We start from the raw sequence: 18,960 nt of genomic DNA, 5'->3' as shown, positions 1-18,960 counted from the left end.
CAACAAAAACAATTCCGTCACTGTGATAGTGCAGTCTATAAAATAGTGTCACCGTACAATAGTAAAGAAAAATAAGTGTTGATGAAACTGTACAGTATAGTGGCTCTAAAAATAAAGGCAATGAAGAAAATGACAAGTAAACAATTCTTCCTTATCCTTCCACAAGATGAAAATCAAAAGGAAAAAAAGAACTCTTATCAAAAGAAAAAATAAAAATGGCATAGGCACAAAAATATAGGAAAAAACAAAGTGGAAAATCTCTAGATATACTATATACAGTGGGTACAGAAAAGAATCACCCCCTTTGAAAATATTCACATCTTGTTGATTTACAGCCTAAAATGCAAACATACACAAAAATTCATGTTTATTTACTCAATGCAACCTATAGCGTCCAAGTGAAAGATATAATAACAACAGTTCAGAAAAGTAATAAATAAAAAATGAGAATCACTGAGATTGATAAAAGATCATCCCCCCAATAGAATACTCAATCAGGTGTAAATCATCTTTTTCATTGCAAACCAAGGTTGTACTAACCCCTACTCTCTCTTCTGTTTCCTTTTCCGGTGTCCTTTTGGTGGTGGCTTGCACCACCACCATCTACTCAAAACACCATGATGTTCCAACAATGATGAATGGATTAAAAGCCAGAAGTCTGTATGACCATCAGCATCAAGTCCTTCTGTGAGAACCCTAACTACAAAGAGGACTATTTCATTTATGTTAGGTAGAATGCCCAGAGGGGACTGGGCGGTCTCGTGGCCTGGAACCCCTACAGATTTTATTTTTTTCTCCAGCTTTCTGGAGTTTTTTTTTTTGTTTGTTTTTTCTGTCCCCCCTGGCCATCGGACCTTACTCCTTTTCTATGTTAACTAATGTTGTCTTATTTTATTTTCTTATTTTGTCTTTTATTTTTCTTTTTTTCATTATGTAAAGCACTTTGAGCTACTTTTTGTATGAAAATGTGCTATATAAATAAATGTTGTTGTTGTTATTATTGGCTTCCTCCTGTGACCAATCATAATCATTGTGATTAGTTTAGCATTAAAATGGCTATTCCTGGAGCATTGCAATGCTTGGTAGTGCAACTGAAAGCAAGCCATTGACTATGGATGGTAAGATCTTAGGGACAAAGCTGGACAGGTACAAGTCAGGAGATGAATACAAAAATTTCAAAAGCTTTATCAATCCCTAGAAGCTCAGTAAAGTCCATAATCAAGAAGTGGATAGTGTTTGGTACTACTAGGACCTTCCACGGATCAGGACATCCCTCCAGATTGGATCGAAGAGCGATGAGGAAACTATCTCAGAGAGGAGTACCAAGAGGCCAAGGACAACTCTGAAACAGTTGCAGGACTTTGAGTGGTCATTGTATGCATGTAACAACAATATCACAAGTGCTCCACAAACATGGCCTATACAGGAGGGTTTCAAGAAAAAAAGCCACTTCTCAAGAAAGGTCATGTCAAGTCTTGTTTGAGCTTTGCCAAAACGCACCTTAAAGATTCTGAGGCAAAATGGAAAATGGTGATATGGTCAGATGAGACCAAAATTGAAGTATTTGACCTTTCCTCCAGATGTATCGTTTGGTGTTAAGGCAATACAGGTGACCATCCAAAACACTGCATACTTACAGTAAAGCATGGAGGTGGTAGCATCCTGATGTGGGGGTGATTTACTGCAGCAAGGACTGGGGCACTTGTCAGGGTAGAAGGAAAAATAGATGGGGCAAAATACCAGTAAATTCCCTTTGCCAGAAAGTTGAAGATGAGAAGAGGGTTCACCTTTCAACATGACAATGACCCAAAGAACACTACAAAAATGACCCCATAGTGGATGAAGGAGACAAAAATTAATGTCCTTGCATATCCTAGTCAGAGCCCACACTTAAATTCTACTGAAAATCTGTGGAATAACTTGAAGATTGCAGCCCACCAATGGTCACCAACCAATCTGACTGAGCTTGAACAGTTCTGTAAAGAAGAGTGGGCAAGTGTTGCACAGTCTAGTTGGTAGAGACATATCCTAACAGACTCATGGCTATAATCAAAGCAAAAGGGGGTTCCACAAAGTACTGACATGGGAGGGGTGATCCTTTATCAATTCAACCTTTATCAGTTTTTTAATTATTTTTTCAAACTGTTGCTATTATATATTTGATGTTATAGGCTGCATTGAGTAAATAAAGCTGAAAAGAAAGTATTGTTATGTGTGTTCAATTTGGGCAATTTGGATTGACTCTTTTCTATCCTCACTGTGTTTATAAGAATGCTCCTTAAGGGTCGCTATTCAATTTGTTCATCTACCAGATGGTCAAAAGAATAGTTCTGCTGGGCGTCTTTCAGTTTTATTTGCTGGGCCTGTTCACCCAAGTATAGGTAGGCAGCCTGGAACAACCACCCTGGGGCTCTAAGAGTTGACTCTAATGGATGCCAAATGTCTGGCTGCAGACCTGCAGAGCTCCATTTGGTTACACTATGGTTAAGATTAGGGTTGTGGGAGGGTTATGTGATTCTGATAATGCTAAGTACTGTCAAGTAGGTTAGCTCCACCTACTTGGAGAACCAGGGTGCAGGCTTTGGGCTGCAAAGATACCTGACTCCTAATTTCAGAAAGCTTCCTGAACTTCTTCCAAGACTGTAACTCTCTTACAGCACAACTGGTGTACATGCATTTTTTAAAAGGTCCAAACCAAACCACCAGTGATTGTTCCTCTCACAGCATTTCACCATGCTGCTGCCACAGCTGCTTCTCTCTCCTGGAGCTTCCTGTGAATCTACCATGCCATCGTATAAGCAATTACAAAGGAAAAAACTATAGTTAGTTATTTTCAAAACAAACAATTTTATACGGCCTATCACAGCTCTGGAGCTCATGAGATAACAGAGGGTGCAAGACCAGTCAATCCCAAAGCACTTTCGGTCACATTCAGGCCAATTTCCTTTTCAATTAACCTAACATAAGAACATTCAAATGAATACCAGCCCAGGCACTGTCCAGTACTTAATCACTGAACTCTTGACCACTCTCCTTTAAGCCTTAAACACCAAAGTGGTAGGTAGACGTTAAGCACAAGTTTAGAACGCATTCTGCATGAATGGCACGTCTTCACACCCAGTCGTATTGAGGTAATAAGAGACACCCATCAACATGACAGCACATCACTAGACTGTGACAGAAATGGGTATTCCCTGAATGAAACCGAGCCAAACCCAGCATACTGCACAGAAGCTCAAGCAGCCAAAAAATGACCTAAAATCCAAGTTGTGTGAAGGAGCAGCGCCAACAACGGTTCCATCTGCTTGCTTATATTTTTTTTAACAATGTCATCTGTCCTCTGTTTTTTGTGCACTGTATTTGTGTGTGTGTGTGTCCTCATATACAGAAATATACTGTGTCAACATTTAGTTGTTGAGAAACTTTTTAAAAATTTGGTTGTATGCAGGTAATAAACAAGGTCTTTAAAAATGATTACTTTCATAGTGAGATGCTTTTGGTTTACTTACTGTATTTTTTTTAGTAAAATACATCTTATTTATTATTCTTTTATTGAGCTCTTCAGATTAGGATTTACCGTAGTTTTATTTGGTGATGCAAGCTTCTGTATCAGGAAAATCTTATTTAAGGCATTTAAGCTCTTAAAATTAAGTGATCAAAATGTAACCTTTTTCGGTGTAAATAACAGGGTGTCATCATCCATAGTATTAACAAAGGCTTGAGATGGTTTTCTGTACTTTTTAAAATGAAAACCTATACAGTGTGAAAAGAACAAATGTGGAAATGGCTCGGAGTATTTACACTGATTTTTATATGAGAAGTTGGCTGTTTTCTGCCAACCGTGGATTAAAATTGAGGACTGAAGGAGAGGAGGGCATTCTGCTCAGGGTCATTCAATGGGTCAGTGGTTCTGAGATCCAGCACTTGTGTTTATTAATACTCTGAAATTTAAAAAAAACAAATACAATCTAACAGGGCAGCCTTGGTCAACTTGGTGCAGCTGACACATGTAAGTGCATATTAAACTGTCTGTGAATGCAAGGAAGGAACACGGCCAGCGAGAACAGAAATAGAAATGGCTACAGTATGGAAAGATGAAGAGAATTTGGAAATATGTCAAGAGCACAACACTGTGCATCAAATGACAACCAATATTTTCTGGTATTTTTTTTTTAATTGAAGGTACTTACCTCTTCTCTCATCTTTTTAACTGTTTCGCCTTTCTATAAGTTAAAAATAAGACGTTATTAGAAGTAGAAAAACAATAAAAACATTTTTATATTGTTTAGTAAGGTAAAACCCTAAACCTAACCCTTAACGATCTTAAGACGGGCAGTGCACTAATCTGAACTCTTACATAAATTAAAGGGAAGGAAGAGCACTGGAGAGCTCTGTAAAGTAGTGTTTTAACTATACAGTACTGCATCTTGAACACAAAACATACTATATCTCCTGCACTGAAATCTATTTCCTTATAAAGCAGATAATGATATTTTCTGTTATTAAAGATCATATATTATGAAGACCGATAGTTATTGCTGTCAATATGTTATGCTAATCCATTTCTCTCCAGATCGTCAAGTTCAGGTTCATTAAAACATCTGTGCCTATTAACTCAGCAATGTGTTCAAAGCAGCAACCAACCCTGGGCAGTTCACTGATCCATTGTAGGGCAGTCATATGCACATACAGGACCCCAAAACATGGCCAGTTTCAAGTTGCTAGTTAACCTAAGGGGCCATAATTCCAAAGCTCCAGCACAGCAGTCATCACTCTGGACAACATGAAGCCAGAAGATGTCCACCCTCTTGAACTTCTATTCAGTGACTGCAAGCTTTCTTCTCAGTTACCCACCTTTCCAATAATGCTTCCAACTTCCTAAAAAAAAAGAGAGAGAATTTTTGTTTTTAACAATGAATAATGAATTGTATTTTAACACTGACTATATACTTTTTCATGTGGTTTATGAATATAAAAAATGACTGAAAGTTTAAATTTTAGTTTTACATGTTTATGAATCAGAGACTGTACAGAACCAATAAAAAATGGATAGAAATAAAGTGTTTTTAAATACTGACTAGTTGTGGAGCTGGTAACAGTAGATACTCATATTGATAAAGTGTGGTATTTACAACTTGACACACATGTGGCAATTCATTTCGTTGTGCATTCTGACAAGAACAAAAACCTGCACAGGTTTCAATGGTTATTAATCATAAAGGCACATATTCTTTTGTCACTTGTAGCCCTATTGATATTGCCACTACATAAAAATAAACGCATAATAGCAGATTGTTCTTCATCAAAAATACATATGTGGTTAAGGATTAATGCCAACCATTAGCAGTGTGGAAAAGATGTTAATGTGGTGCTGATTTCTGGTCTACTGAGAGAGATGCTACACAAATTATGAGACCGCAAAGCAGCAGGTAAACTGTTATGATCACTTCTGCTAAACCGACCAAACTAAATGGCAGGTTGACTTTAAAGAAAAACAAATATATTATGTCCCAGGAGAACACACAACAAAAAATATTTAACCAATATGAAAGCAGCTTTAAAAATGATATTTAAGTGTGTGTGATGAACTGTCATTTCCTTAGGGTTGCTTTGTTTCTGATGGCTTTGACATTTGTAACAGCAGAAAAATAATCAGATTTTTACCATACACTGACAGCTTTTTAACTTCCTTTTCTCAGTAAATCAGTCAATCAGTCAAGCTTAGTTTTGGACAGCACTTTATATAGGGAACAACATCATCCACCTTAATAAAAGATTAGTGTCTGTCCAGTTGCTATATGTTTGTCATTCCAACAGATGGTGCATCAAACATCTGTACACATACAATGATTTGCATTTGTCATTCCAACATCAAAACTGCTTTCACAAATCCACAAATCTCATATCAAATGGCGTGTAATAGAGACATATGCAATTCATTTACCATTTCAAAAGTCGGCGCCTCACAAACATTTATACTAATGCATTTCATTACAACTATTTGATACACCATCTGTTGGAATGAAGAATGCAATGCATTTTATTACCACACAAATTACAAAATTCCAATCGATGGTGCACTGCAAACATTAATGCTGAGGGCTACTTTGATAACTTACATTTCAATTTATCTGAAATAGATAGCACAGCTAGTCACTGTATAATGTGGTTTAAAAAAAACTTTGGCAGCTACAATACAGTAGAATAAGACAAAGAAAACCACAGAGACTCTACAGCAAAGTACTTCAAAAGGTAAATGGTGAACAGTAAAAATACAGGGCTTTGTATTAAATGTAGGAAAGGAGAAAATCGAGATATGGCAGGTGTTTCAAGCTTAATTTGAATCTCTTAACAAGCTTCATAGACAGATTTAAGTTGACATTTTCAGAGAGACGGCAGATGCTAAAGAGCCAAAATGATACAAGATATGCAATATATAGCATATACTGTCACAAATGAGTAGTTTCTTTTAGCACTCTGGGGAGCAGCTTTATAAGACAACCAAAAAACTGCCGTAATCAGAATAGAATTTTGTTTTCCTAACTCAGCTGGGACTCCTGAGTGAACCTGCCTGGTGACTTGAACAGTGAAATGCCCAGAGTCACTTTGGATAATTATGCACACATGCACAGATATAAACATCAGTGTCACTGAGGCAGAAGCTGCACTGCTGCTAAGGAGCTTTGTAATAGTGTCCAGGGTGATAGTCATCATTGTAAAATACAGAGAGGTTGATTGAAGGTCTAATTGATTATAGATTATTCTTCTTCAATATCTGACATACTAGTCCCACTAATAAAACACTTTCATTGCCAAACTGCTCTGGAATCTATTCATTGGCTCACACGTGGAAGCAATCTTACTACAGTTTACACTTAAATACAGTTTACATGGGACTTCAGTGCAACAAACAGTCAGTGGTCTGCTGTTTTGCACTGCTGATTTCCTGCCTATTTTTGGTTTACATGCCCTACTCCTGTTCTCATGGGTCTTCTCTGATTATTCTTAAGCGCCTTGAGCATGGAAAAGGGGCTATATCCTGTATATAAACGTCTACACGTGGAAGTGTGTGTGTCTGTCCGGCCCGGAAGTGAGAGGTGGAGTTGGGGTAAGGGGTTACACAAGCGAGGCCAGCACGTCGGCAAAACGAAACCTCAGAAGAAAGTCGCTCGCTACTTTTGCTCCCGCCGCTAATACAGAAACGAGGGGAGCACATTGGCAAAATGAAACCTCAGAAGAAAGAGAAAGTCGCTTAGCCACTAATACAGAAGCGATGTGAGCACATCGTCAAAACGAATCCTCCTAGGAGAGAGAGATGCCCACAGTAGTTCCTTTCAATTACCTGACATCTCTACATTTCAATTTTTTTTTTCTGATGATTTCAATAGTTTCTAGGACCCCTGGCTTTTTATAGCACAGGCTTAGAACAGCTAGTATATAAATAAATTATTTTTATTGTTAATAGCATTATTATTATTGTTAATTGCAATATTAATAGTGTAACTGGATGTGTCAATATGTATGGGTGCACCTCACAGACTGGCCTCCATCTAGGACTGGTCCCTGCCTTTCACTCACTGCTGCTGTGTCACTTCTTTTCCCATGATTATATGCTGTACAAAATTCAAAATATGGAAGACCAAGGGGACCTGAAGGTACACTGTGATGGTGCTTCTTATGAAAGCTGCCACAATAATGAATATGGTCTGATTGATCGGTTGACTGACCGACTGATTCATCCAAAAAGCAATAGACTATAAATTGTTTTTTAAATAAAGTGGTGAATTGTTTGTTGGAATAGTCTACTTGAATACAACAAGTTATAAAAGGAACACAAAGACATACCTTTCCGTGCATTAAGAGCCGTATTGTCAATGTGACGTTGAGGCCTCCTTCTGAGACTTTCCCATCCTTCCCAGTTATATTCATTGTGATCATATTTATATTCATTTTGAAGGTGTTGGTTCAGGGTTGGTAGGCTGTGTTATTTCTATAAAAATGACCTAATAAAAAGAGGAAAAGAAAATTTTTATTTTACATTTCGGAAATATCTGTCTTACGCTCTAAAAAAACCAGTGATATATATATATATATATATACAGTATATATAATATGCAAAACGGACCACCATTTTCTAAGCTGCTCCAGAAACTCTGTATGTCAGTGGTTTAAACTCAATATGTGAAATAGGTGCAGATTAGGTAAACTTAAGGTTTCAAGTTAAATGGGTGTGTGTGTGGATGTGTGCATGAGTGTGTCGTGTGATGTACAGGCACTCTAACCAAGGCTTCCAGAACCACATGAAAAAGTAAGTACAACCCACAAAATGTGTTTTTCTTTTTATGTGGATTTAGCAAGATTTTACGTTCATTTAAACAGTGACTTCAGATAAAAGTGACATAACAAACACCAAGAAACACTTACACTTTGTAGTCTATTGTATGATTTAAATAAACATAAATAAAAAATTTACATATGGGAAAAGTAAATACACCTTAAATGCCTAAAATCAGAATCAAATGCAAATGATAAGATCATCATTTGAGAAGAGCTTGTCCAAATCGGTCTTATTTAAACCTCACACATTTGCTTTGGTTTGCTCATTGTTGCTAAAGCGAGAGTTTTCGCCTTACGTAAACTGAACAAGCTCTCTGAGGCCTTCAGAAAGAAGGGTTATAGATACCAACGAGTCTGGGAAAAAATTAAAAAAAAATAACTGGAATTCAGCCATTCCTCTGTCCGGAAGATAATCTACAAGTGGAGACGATTTCAAGCAACTGCCCACTTGTGCAGACCAGTTCCCCCCCAACCAAGGAAATTGAGCCTGAGATGCAGAAAGAAGTCTCTAAGAACCCCAGAATTTCATCATGGGACCTACAAGTAGCTGTTAACACTGTGAAAATCAAAAGGCACGAGTCCACCATTAGGAAGAGGCATGTATAATTTAGATCTATAATGGAAGCATGCCAGAAGGAAACATTTGCTGTCCAGAAAGAACATCAGGGTAAAATAAAAAAGTCTGTTCATAAATAAATGGGCAAAGACTAGGACTTCTGGATAGAAGAGACAAAGATAGAGCTGTTTGGCCACAGTACCAGAAGACCTATTTGACAAAAACTAAGGAGAACCTGGTACCAACTGTAAAGCACCATCGTAGAATCCATTCTGAATACTTCATTGTACCAGAGGATAATGTGTGACCAACTGTCAGAAGATTGAAGCTCAAATGAAAATGGATGTTGCAACATAATGACCATAAACATACTATTAAATCCACCAAACAATGACTGAAAAAGGAATGGAGGCTTCTGGAATGGCCAAGCCAAAGTCCAGATCTGAATCCCATTGAGATGTTATGAGGGGATTTGAAGCGGGCTACACATACAAGACACCCGCCAAACAGCACATGGAGGAATGGGGAAACACTTTCTCCCAGTCGATGTTAGAGACTGCTAGACAGTTTTAGTAAACTTCTACTTGAGGTTGCTTCTGCCAAAAGGGGCAAAACCAGCTCTTAGAACCAAGGGTGTGTTTACTTTTTTAACAGGTGGAAATGGCATATCTGTTCATTTTTCATTGAATAAATTAATCCAAAGTCAAAATTTCATTTTTTTCACCTTTACCTAAAGAAACTGTTTTAATGAAGATCACATCTTGATATGTCCACATACTCTATGTTAAAGGGAATGTCATTTCATGGGGCGTACTTACATTTTCACATGATTTCAAGTAGGTTGAAATAGATTTGTGGATGTTTCGAATGTTAATATTATAAGCTCATTCCAGTTTTCTCTTCTAGTAAAGATGTTATCAGTACATGTAATTCGCTATACATAGTCATTTAACCAATTTATATTGTGTGTTTCATAGTGAACACAGTGTAAAAGCCCTTTAAACACACGCACACACACAAAATCCTTTCTGGGACATTACATATGAAAAAGCACATATAATGAGATAGTCGGGGTGGAGGTCTTGACATATTAACCTGTGACTTTATAAATTCAGTGCAATTCCTTAACTGTGAGTTGCAAATTATTCATCCTTCTATTAATTTCTTTAGCCATTCAAATACTCATTCTTCACTATGTCAAGGCTGTGTTGAATATGAATTAAACAAATTAATCAGATGTTTAATTTATAGCCATCAGCTGCCTTTTATATTTACAACAGTTAATTGCCTCTCTGTGTGTGTGTTTTTTTAACATTTGCTGTATTCTCCAGTTCTTATTGCATTGATCAGATGGCTTTTAACCTAATCAAAATGGAGAAATACAACCGGGGAAAAAAAAAGATTTAAGTGGCTCCGGCCCAAATTTGTTTTCTTACTCTATTTCAGTATAGCAATTAGAATTTTGAACAGTGCTCTGGTTTCAAAAACGAAATGGCACAGACATACAATATGTCATTATGAAACATTACAATGTTTGCTGATAACATTGTGATCTGTAGCGATAGTAGGGAGCAGGTTGAGGAGACCCTGGAGAGGTGGAGATATGCTCTAGAGAGGAGAGGAATGAAGGTCAGTAGGAACAAGACAGAAAACATGTGTGTAAATGAGAGGGAGGTCAGTGGAATGGTGAGCATGCAGGGAGCAGAGCTGGCGAAGGTGGATGAGTTTAAATACTTGGGATCAACAGTGCAGAGTAATGGGGATTGTGGAAGAGACGTGAAAAAAAGAGTGCAGGCAGGGTGGAATGGGCGGAGAAGAGTGTCAGGAGTCATTTGTGACAGATATCAGGAAGAGTGACAGGGAAGGTCTACAGGACGGTAGTGAGACCAGCTATGTTATATGGGCTGGAGACAGAGCTGGAGGTAGCAGAGTTAAAGATGCTAAGATTTGCACTGGGCGTGACGAGGATGGATAGGATTAGAAATGAGTACATTAGAGGGTCAGCTCAAGTTGGACGGTTGGGAGACAAAGTCAGAGAGGCGAGATTGCGTTGGTTTGGACATGTGCAGAGGAGGGATGCTGGGAGAAGGATGCTAAGGATAGAGCTGCCAGGCAAGAGGACAAGAGGAAGGCCTAAGCGAAGGTTTATAGATGTAGTGAGAGAGGACATGCAGGTGATGGGTGTAACAGAACAAGATGCAGAGGACAGAAAGATATGGAAGAAGATGATCTGCTGTGGTGACCCCTAACGGGAGCAGCCGAAAGAAGAAGACAAGATCCATGGGTTTAGCTTGTGTATTTCTTTTAAGCTGTCGCTTAAATTCAACAACCGTAGAAAAAATCAAAAGCAAAGAGATATCCGGAGTAATATTGGAGTAGCTGACTGTTATGCAAAAATAGTTAACTGTGCACACATGGGTCCTGCAGGCACACCATTACAGAAGTGGATAAATATTACAACTATTTTAATGAGAACAGGACATTTAGCCCTACAAAATTTTAGGCTTAATTTTTCAAAAATAACAAATTGAGTCTTGAAATTTCCTCAGATACCACTCTACCACATTAGTTGGTTCTCTGCAAGAAGAAAACGTTCTAACATTTGTGTGAAATTTTACCCTTAACAGATTTAAAATTGAGTTACATATAAAAGTGAGTTAGTAGTAGCTGGCAGGATTACAACCTATGGTGTCTTTATTTCAACACACAACTGGATTACAATTTCACCCACTGGATTACAGCTTTCCCTGGATTATGTTCTTGTCCTGTACCCGTGTGATTTCACCTGGGTTAGAAAATATCCATCTGGGGAGCGCTCCCAACTTAAATCTTACAACGGCATAACATAATTTCCATAATTTTCAGAGGGGATTTCATTTCGTAATTACACCACCATCTGCATCTACAAAACTGGACTCTGTCATGAATGTTTATAATTTTGTACTTCATATTTGTTGGATTTCTTTTGTATCTATTGTATTCTTTTGTATCTGTAATATTAATCATTTTTGTCATTTACTACCATAAATATACACACAAATTCATTATCTAAATTTTGTAAAAAGTTAGTTAGCTAAAGAGCTATGCACTTTGTCTTGGCATCCAGTCTCATTCATGTGATTTGTTTGCAAAGTGATCATACTGTCTCATGTTTCTCTCAACATTTTGCATCTTATTTAGTGCAATAAACCCAGAATATAAAGTAATGATGGACTGAAAATGTATTTGCAGATTTTTCTTTACAACTTTATTCCTGTGACTTTTTCCTTTATACAGTTTCTTTCCTGGTGAAACTTCAGTATAATGTAATTTTTCAAATTTTTTTTAATATAATTTTTCTGGAATTTTCTTTCTGTACAGTTTAAATCTCTGGAACGTTTAAGTATGGTATATGATTTATGCAAAAAAATAAATTGCCTGTTGAACATTTTTACTCCTGTAAACTTTAATATTGGAAAAGCTTATCTAAAGAACAGTTTTACTTGTAGGTATTTTATGTTGTGTTCCTCAGACTTTCAAATTAGAACACTTATTTATATACAATTTTGTTTGTATGTACATATTTGCCTGCGGTGGGCTGGTGCCCTTCCCAGGGTTTCTTTCCTGCCCTGTGCCCTGTGTTGGCTGGGATTGGCTCCAGCAGACCCCCGTAACCCTGTAGTTAGGATATAGCGGGTTGGATAATGGATGGATGGATATTTGCGTCTTGCAGTGTTTGAATGACATGCAGCTTTACTTATGCAAAACTTCAGTTTGTCACTGTTTTTACACTTGCAAAATAACCATCTGGTATAGTTTTATTGCTTCAGAATTGTTTTTGACCAAGCTGTGCATCAGAAGTTTAATTATGTAAATTTTACTAAGGTAAATCTGCAGTCCAGTACACCCTTCTTTCTTTGCCTGTTCATTCTTGCATATTTTTGATACAACACAATAATGTAACATTCTAAAATCTGCTTGACCCAAATCCAGATCATGAAGCCTATCTCAATAGCACTAAGCACAAAGCAGAAATTAAACCCGGACAGAACTCTAGTCCATCATAGGCCCCACTCACATATGGGGTCGGTTCTAAATTGTTAATTAACCAAACTCTCATTCTTCTGGAGTGTGGAAGGAAAAATTGAGTCCCTGGAGCAAACTCATGTAGACAAGGAGAAGAACATGCAGGCTCAAACCCAGCTCACAAGACCCAAAAGACAAAAGTGGGATCCATTGTGCAAACCCATGCAATACCATATAACTATAACCGTGAAATTGTTTTAATAGTCACATACATGAGATGAATTGACAGAGCAAAAGGATCTAAAAGTTTTGGAATTAAACATGGTTGGAGTTACTGGATCTTGATTCCCTTACATTCAGAATCAATTAAAGTGGCTGATGTTGAATGCAAATGTTTTATTTAATACTAGACATTAAGCCCGTTACAATAACGGGCGCTAGAACAGTAGTGCATAAACATTAGTAGGAATAATCTATTTTCTGTTACAGTAATACTGGCTTGTATGTGGCTGTAATATGCGTCACTGTATTGTGTGCCTTTAATTTTCTCTCGCAGTGATATGTCTCTCCAGCAAGCACTGTGCAGTTCCCCAGCAAGTATTTTAATCTGTGCTGGCGTGCAGCTGATTATTGTATGTGTTGCGTCTCCCCAGCAATGGATTTTATGTGCGCGAAAATAAATCTACTTTTAAAAGTCATCCTATTGTAATATCATGAAAATTCGTATATTTAGGAAAGAAAACCCCTTCAACGACTGACACTTTACCAGGCCAAGTGTGTTAATCGCAAATCTGACATCCTCAGAGTGAACAATTGCACAACAACAAACACTAATCCCACCTCTTTGGGGAAGCTGGTCTCTGCGTCTCTGTACCCGATTGGATTTTTCGTGCGTTATGTTTTAGGTCTTACCTCATTTAGCGAAATCCAATTGGATCGGCCAAGTGATATTTTATAGGTCCCGCCCTCTCTGTCTTGTGTGACGCGTCAGGCGGCCTTTGAAGCATCTGCTTTGAAGCATCGCACTGTGCCCCGCGCATGTGCACTTCACCAGAAGACACACACACACGGACACTGGACGCACACAGGGGTTTTATTAAAGAGGATATTTATTATTTCAATTTAAACCAGAAGCAGAAATGGTGCAAGTATTTGTGTACCCATATAATTCCAAGCAATTACAATCCTTTATCTAGCTGAAAGCACCATAGCAAACCAATGCTCTCCTCGGGGTGACCCTATCATGAAGACTAATATTAACAAAACTTTTATTGAAAACAGTGTTTCATGTTGATCTCTCTATCCCTGGATGTACTTTAACAAATGATCTTCTCTAAAGCCTGTTATTGCAGTATATCAGTTACTGGTCTTTGGATGTTATCAGTCAGTCTCATTCACTGCAATTGTTCTCATTAACTTCATGACACACCTCATATCTCACTTACCCATAAACTTTAACTGTAGCCATTACAATATATTGTCTTACGTAATTAGTCATTCGTTTTTCTGGTACAACACTTAATTATAAATAGTCCTGCTCCTGGTACTCTGCCAATGAACCTGGATGGAATGCAGTTATTTGCCGTTTTCACTATACTACGTTTTCCCTGAGACACACCTACGATAGATTGAGATTAAAAAAAGAAAAACTTTATCTTCAAAGGGTAATTACAAATAGGGTGGAAGACTGATATGGAGGAAGATTGTAAGCTACTTTAAGTATCTGTGCATTTATTGTGCAATGTAAAAATATAAATAAATTACCTGTGTGCATAAATAACTATATGTGTCACAAAATCTTTATATCTGATTTAACTAAACATTTTTGGGTCTTCAGATTTATAAGGTCATTGCTGTCACAATTACGAACAAGTGAAATTCTTAGGAAACATGTCTCCTCTTCTTTGACACCTTGATTGATGAATTTAACAACCTTAACTTGAAACTACTGTCCTCCTTACCTGAATTTTTATTTTATAACACAATATAAACAATAATACTGTATGTATAACAGTTTGTACTATATGTCCCCACCAATTATGTCTTTATTATGCAGTATCTGTAATACAAGATATAATGCTTATTTGCATAACATTCAGAGCTGTTATCTTTAGTACAGCATGGTGATCAGAACTGCTCACTTTTCATTTTAGGGAACTATTGAGTATACATAATTAACCCAAAATGCATATGGATATTATTTGTAAGAGCCATTTCCTAGTTACATAAGATGCATAAATGTTTTACTAAATGCTAGTGCATAATCTATGGGAGGTTCCTATAACCCCCATAAGTTGAGTTGAATTGGTATATTCTAACTATTTCTAGCTTTCTCTGACTAAACGTTATTCTCAATTAGTGATCAGCCTTGCCATGTGTAAGGTGTAGAGGGCACATGGTTTTAAACCGTGCCTTGTGTGCATGTTTTGTGTGCTAAGTAACATGTAAGACAAAGCACTTAATTGAAAGTGCTGCGCCGTACGTTTAAAGCGTACAGAAGAAGTTAAGAATCCTTAAGTATAGAAACAACTAAAGTTTTACAAGAAAGACTAAGTTTAGAGAAGATACATTTTTTCTTTTTTTTGCCTTTTATTCTACGTGTGTAACAACTTTTTTCTTTATTCTTGTGTGGATTGTTTACTTTGAATTTTCACTAAATATTTTAAAACAAACTTTTGGACTGAGAGATTTCTTTCGGCATGCGTTTTACCCGTGCTTGAACTTGCCTCACACTCCTGCGGCTACATTACTATTAACCAAAGACAGTAGATGCAACATGAAATAAGCCTTGAAATTTAAACTGTTACTTTCCTCAATCAGGTTTGAAATGCTGGGCTCTACTGACTCCAATTTTTCAATTGGTCTGTCATCTTTTTGGAGCAGAAGTTAGTAAAGGAAATCGTATCAGTAGACACAAACAGATGCTCTTTGCTCTCCAATTCCTATGGCTGATCACTCCATCGGTCTACTGCAGACACTAGAGGCGGGTCTCTCAGATTTACTCAACCAATCATTAAGTCCTCATATCTTGATGGGGGGGGAGGGACAGTTTAAGTTTAAGGCTTTTTTTCATGTTGCGTGTGCAGTCATTGAACTGATCAAACAAATATATGTCAATATAACTAACTATTTTTGATGACAAATGTACGTATTTATGCTCATTATTACTCATTGACACATTGTTTAGCATACTTATTTGGATTATTTAAAATGAATAAATGATTCCTCAATACTACTCAAAAGCAAGAGACAAAGATGCATTCAAACTTTTTTCGCGCACACTTTATCCAGTTTAAAGTGGATGACCATACGGCCCACACACACCCACCTATATGTGGCTAATTCAGAGTCCCCAATTAGCCCAGACAGACGCGTGGAGAACACTAGACTCATAACAGACCGTGAGTGAGTCAAGAACTGAACCAGAGCCTACTAGGACTGCAAGGCAGCATCCATCACCAACTGCAAGTAACTAATAAAATAGTTATATGTGAAGGCAATAGTCAAGTCCTAAAATTAACAAAAAAAAGGAGAAGATAATAGAATGGGAAAGTGTTAAAATCAAACTTAGGAGGGGGAACAATGAAAATTAATACTGAGGATCTGAATTTTTCCTGGTACCAAGATTATATCTCACTCTCCATTCTGTTGCAGGCAGAATGAAAGAGGGATGAGTATTAAAGGTCGATTCTCTCCAATAGTCTTTTATCTTATTGCCAATAATACACTCCAGAAGAATGATGATTTTTAAAATCTGCCTTAAATATGCAGTCTAGAATTTTTTTTTTCCATTGTGTGTTATAACTGACTGATCCCTCAAGATTTATTTTTCTCCATTGAAGATGCTGACTGGAATTTTTGCTCTCCTCTCCTGTCAACTAGTCATACAGAATCTTAATTATAAAATCATTGGTCGTTGTCCTGCCATGCTCTCTATGCTGCAACGATGACAATAGCATTTACTTCTATAGCACATTACATACAAAAAATGTAGCTCCAAGTGCTTAACAAGATGTCAAAGAAAAAGTTGGAAGAAAAAGGAAAACACATTAACAATAGATAAGAATAAGAATGAATAAATGAGATTCCAGAAATAGTAAACAAGAATAAATCAATACACACTTACTTAACACAGATATACAAGTAATAAAAACAGATCTGTAAATAAGGACTCTACTTTTGTCTATGTCTCCAAGTGTGATGGTCAGAGAGGACAGGAAAAAAAAAGTTAAAAATCCAGGGATGAGATGAGGTTTGTGTGTAAATGTCTTATGGTTTAGCACTGTCTTGTTAATGTTTTGTAGATGTGGATTTATTCATGTGTTCTCTATACAAAAGAAAAAAAATAACTGTACAATAACGTACAATAAATATGTACATTTATTTGAATATTAGAAACAAAAAAATGTGTTTGTACAATACAGGAAATAATAGTACATCCAAATTGCATTATCTCTGCTGGACATCTCCAGCAAATGCTGGACGTTGCCAACAAATTTAAGTTGGTGATGAAATACGGTCCCTAGATATTAACACTGTAATGGGTTCAAGCTGTGTTTCTGTTACAGGTCATTTTCCATCGGGGGCCAAATTCATGACCTTGCCTTTCTAAAGAGTGGAAAAATCAAGCAGGTCAGATTGTTAACCTGAATGAATCTCCATTTAGTCCACAAGAACTCTAGTGCTCTTCATGTGGGGTGGCAAAGTCACTGCACCATATGTGACTTGTGCATGAGTATCTTACAGTGACAGAGAAAGATGAAACAAGTTTACCAAGAACATACATTATATCCTAGGAAAATAATATTTACCAAAATGCATGCCATTTCCTTTCTTTCTTAGTTAAAACAAGGGGGGAGAAAATTTTGAGAATGAAATTATCTTTGAAGAGACTTCCATATTTGTTACTACTAGAGTTTATTGCCTCTCCCCACCAATCTTCTGACCTTCGTATAATAAGTTTATATGATTGTTGCTTTTCTTTGTTTTTATTTACTACCATTTGTAAAGTGCCTTGAATTATAGTTTTTATGGGAAGGCATATAAATAAATGAGGTTGTTGTTGCTACTAAAATTAATCAAACTGCAGAGCGAAAAGCAGAGGTGATTAAACGCAACCTTAGAATGTTCACCAAGAATTTAATAATTTCCTTCTCCTTATTATTTATTGGTTTTTATAAATTCACAAAACAGCTGTTAATAAATCTGTAATTATTCAATTTAAAAATTAAGCATCTTACAAGAAAGAATAAACTAAAAATTATAGAAATACATCTTTCTCTTAGGCAATTATGATAATGTCTGATAATGCTTGTCCTCGTCTTCTCAGTCTGCAGCAGTAGTTTTGCTCTTTCTCTCTTTCTTTCTCTCTCTCTCTGCCTCTTCCTGCCGTTCCTCTATGCCAGCTGCTACAACTAATGACTGATATTAGAGAGTAAATGAATGACATGAATTAAGCAGCCCATCCTGTGCATTTTCAAAAAGCAGCTTAAATAAAGGTTTCCTAAAGTGCCTTAGTCTATAAAGATCTAAAAACGTTACAGTTTTAGAAAATGAATGGAAATCTTATTTCATGCCCTCTCTAAAATCCTTGGAAGTATCTTTCAGGAATCACTAATGATTATAACACTAAATATTAAAAATATGTAAATTCTGCATGTCCTAGAAAGTATTATTCTAAAGGTCCAAGTGGTGATGTGAATATTTTCTTCACCTGTTTGATGTTTTATTTTGACATATCGTGTCCTTGTCCGTATATTTTGGGAGCATCACGGCTCAGTCTCCTAATTTTGAAACCAAATTTTACATTAGAACATTACAAGTTAACCCCAAAGCCATGAACAGATAAGAGCATGCAGCCATACATTATTCTGTTTTACTGTATACTGTTTAGTAGATTGAATGCTGTATAATTACAGTATATTGCAATACATTTGTTTTGATATTACTTTACTGCTCTTGCTTTTATTCAATACTGTTAAGAGCAAATGTACTATACTTGAAAAATAAAACATGCTTGCCAAATAAATAAGGAGTGGCAAAAACGATATATGTTCAGATTG

At 36.7% G+C, this 18,960-nt stretch overlaps 1 protein-coding gene across 5 annotated transcripts in view; it reads right to left on the bottom strand.

The window, feature by feature from the left end:
- zgc:110045 (uncharacterized protein LOC664755 homolog) overlaps positions 1 to 18,960 on the bottom strand; it is a 462,322-nt gene that overhangs the window by 79,861 nt on the left and 363,501 nt on the right. For all 5 annotated transcript variants that reach the window (XM_028817427.2, XM_028817428.2, XM_028817426.2 and 2 more), the window contains 3 exons: positions 7,846 to 8,003; positions 4,855 to 4,878; positions 4,191 to 4,223 (listed from right to left, as the gene is read on the bottom strand). In XM_028817427.2, coding sequence (XP_028673260.1) covers positions 4,191 to 4,223; positions 4,855 to 4,878; positions 7,846 to 7,950 — 162 coding nt within the window. In that variant the 5' untranslated portion in view covers positions 7,951 to 8,003. The remainder of the gene's footprint in view (positions 1 to 4,190; positions 4,224 to 4,854; positions 4,879 to 7,845; positions 8,004 to 18,960) is intronic.

Source organism: Erpetoichthys calabaricus, chromosome 13 (assembly GCF_900747795.2).
Source record: "Erpetoichthys calabaricus chromosome 13, fErpCal1.3, whole genome shotgun sequence".
In the NCBI taxonomy this organism is placed as follows: Eukaryota; Metazoa; Chordata; class Cladistia; order Polypteriformes; family Polypteridae; genus Erpetoichthys; species Erpetoichthys calabaricus.
Note: the sequence above shows the minus strand (reverse complement) of the source record. Positions and strands in the feature narration are given on the sequence as shown.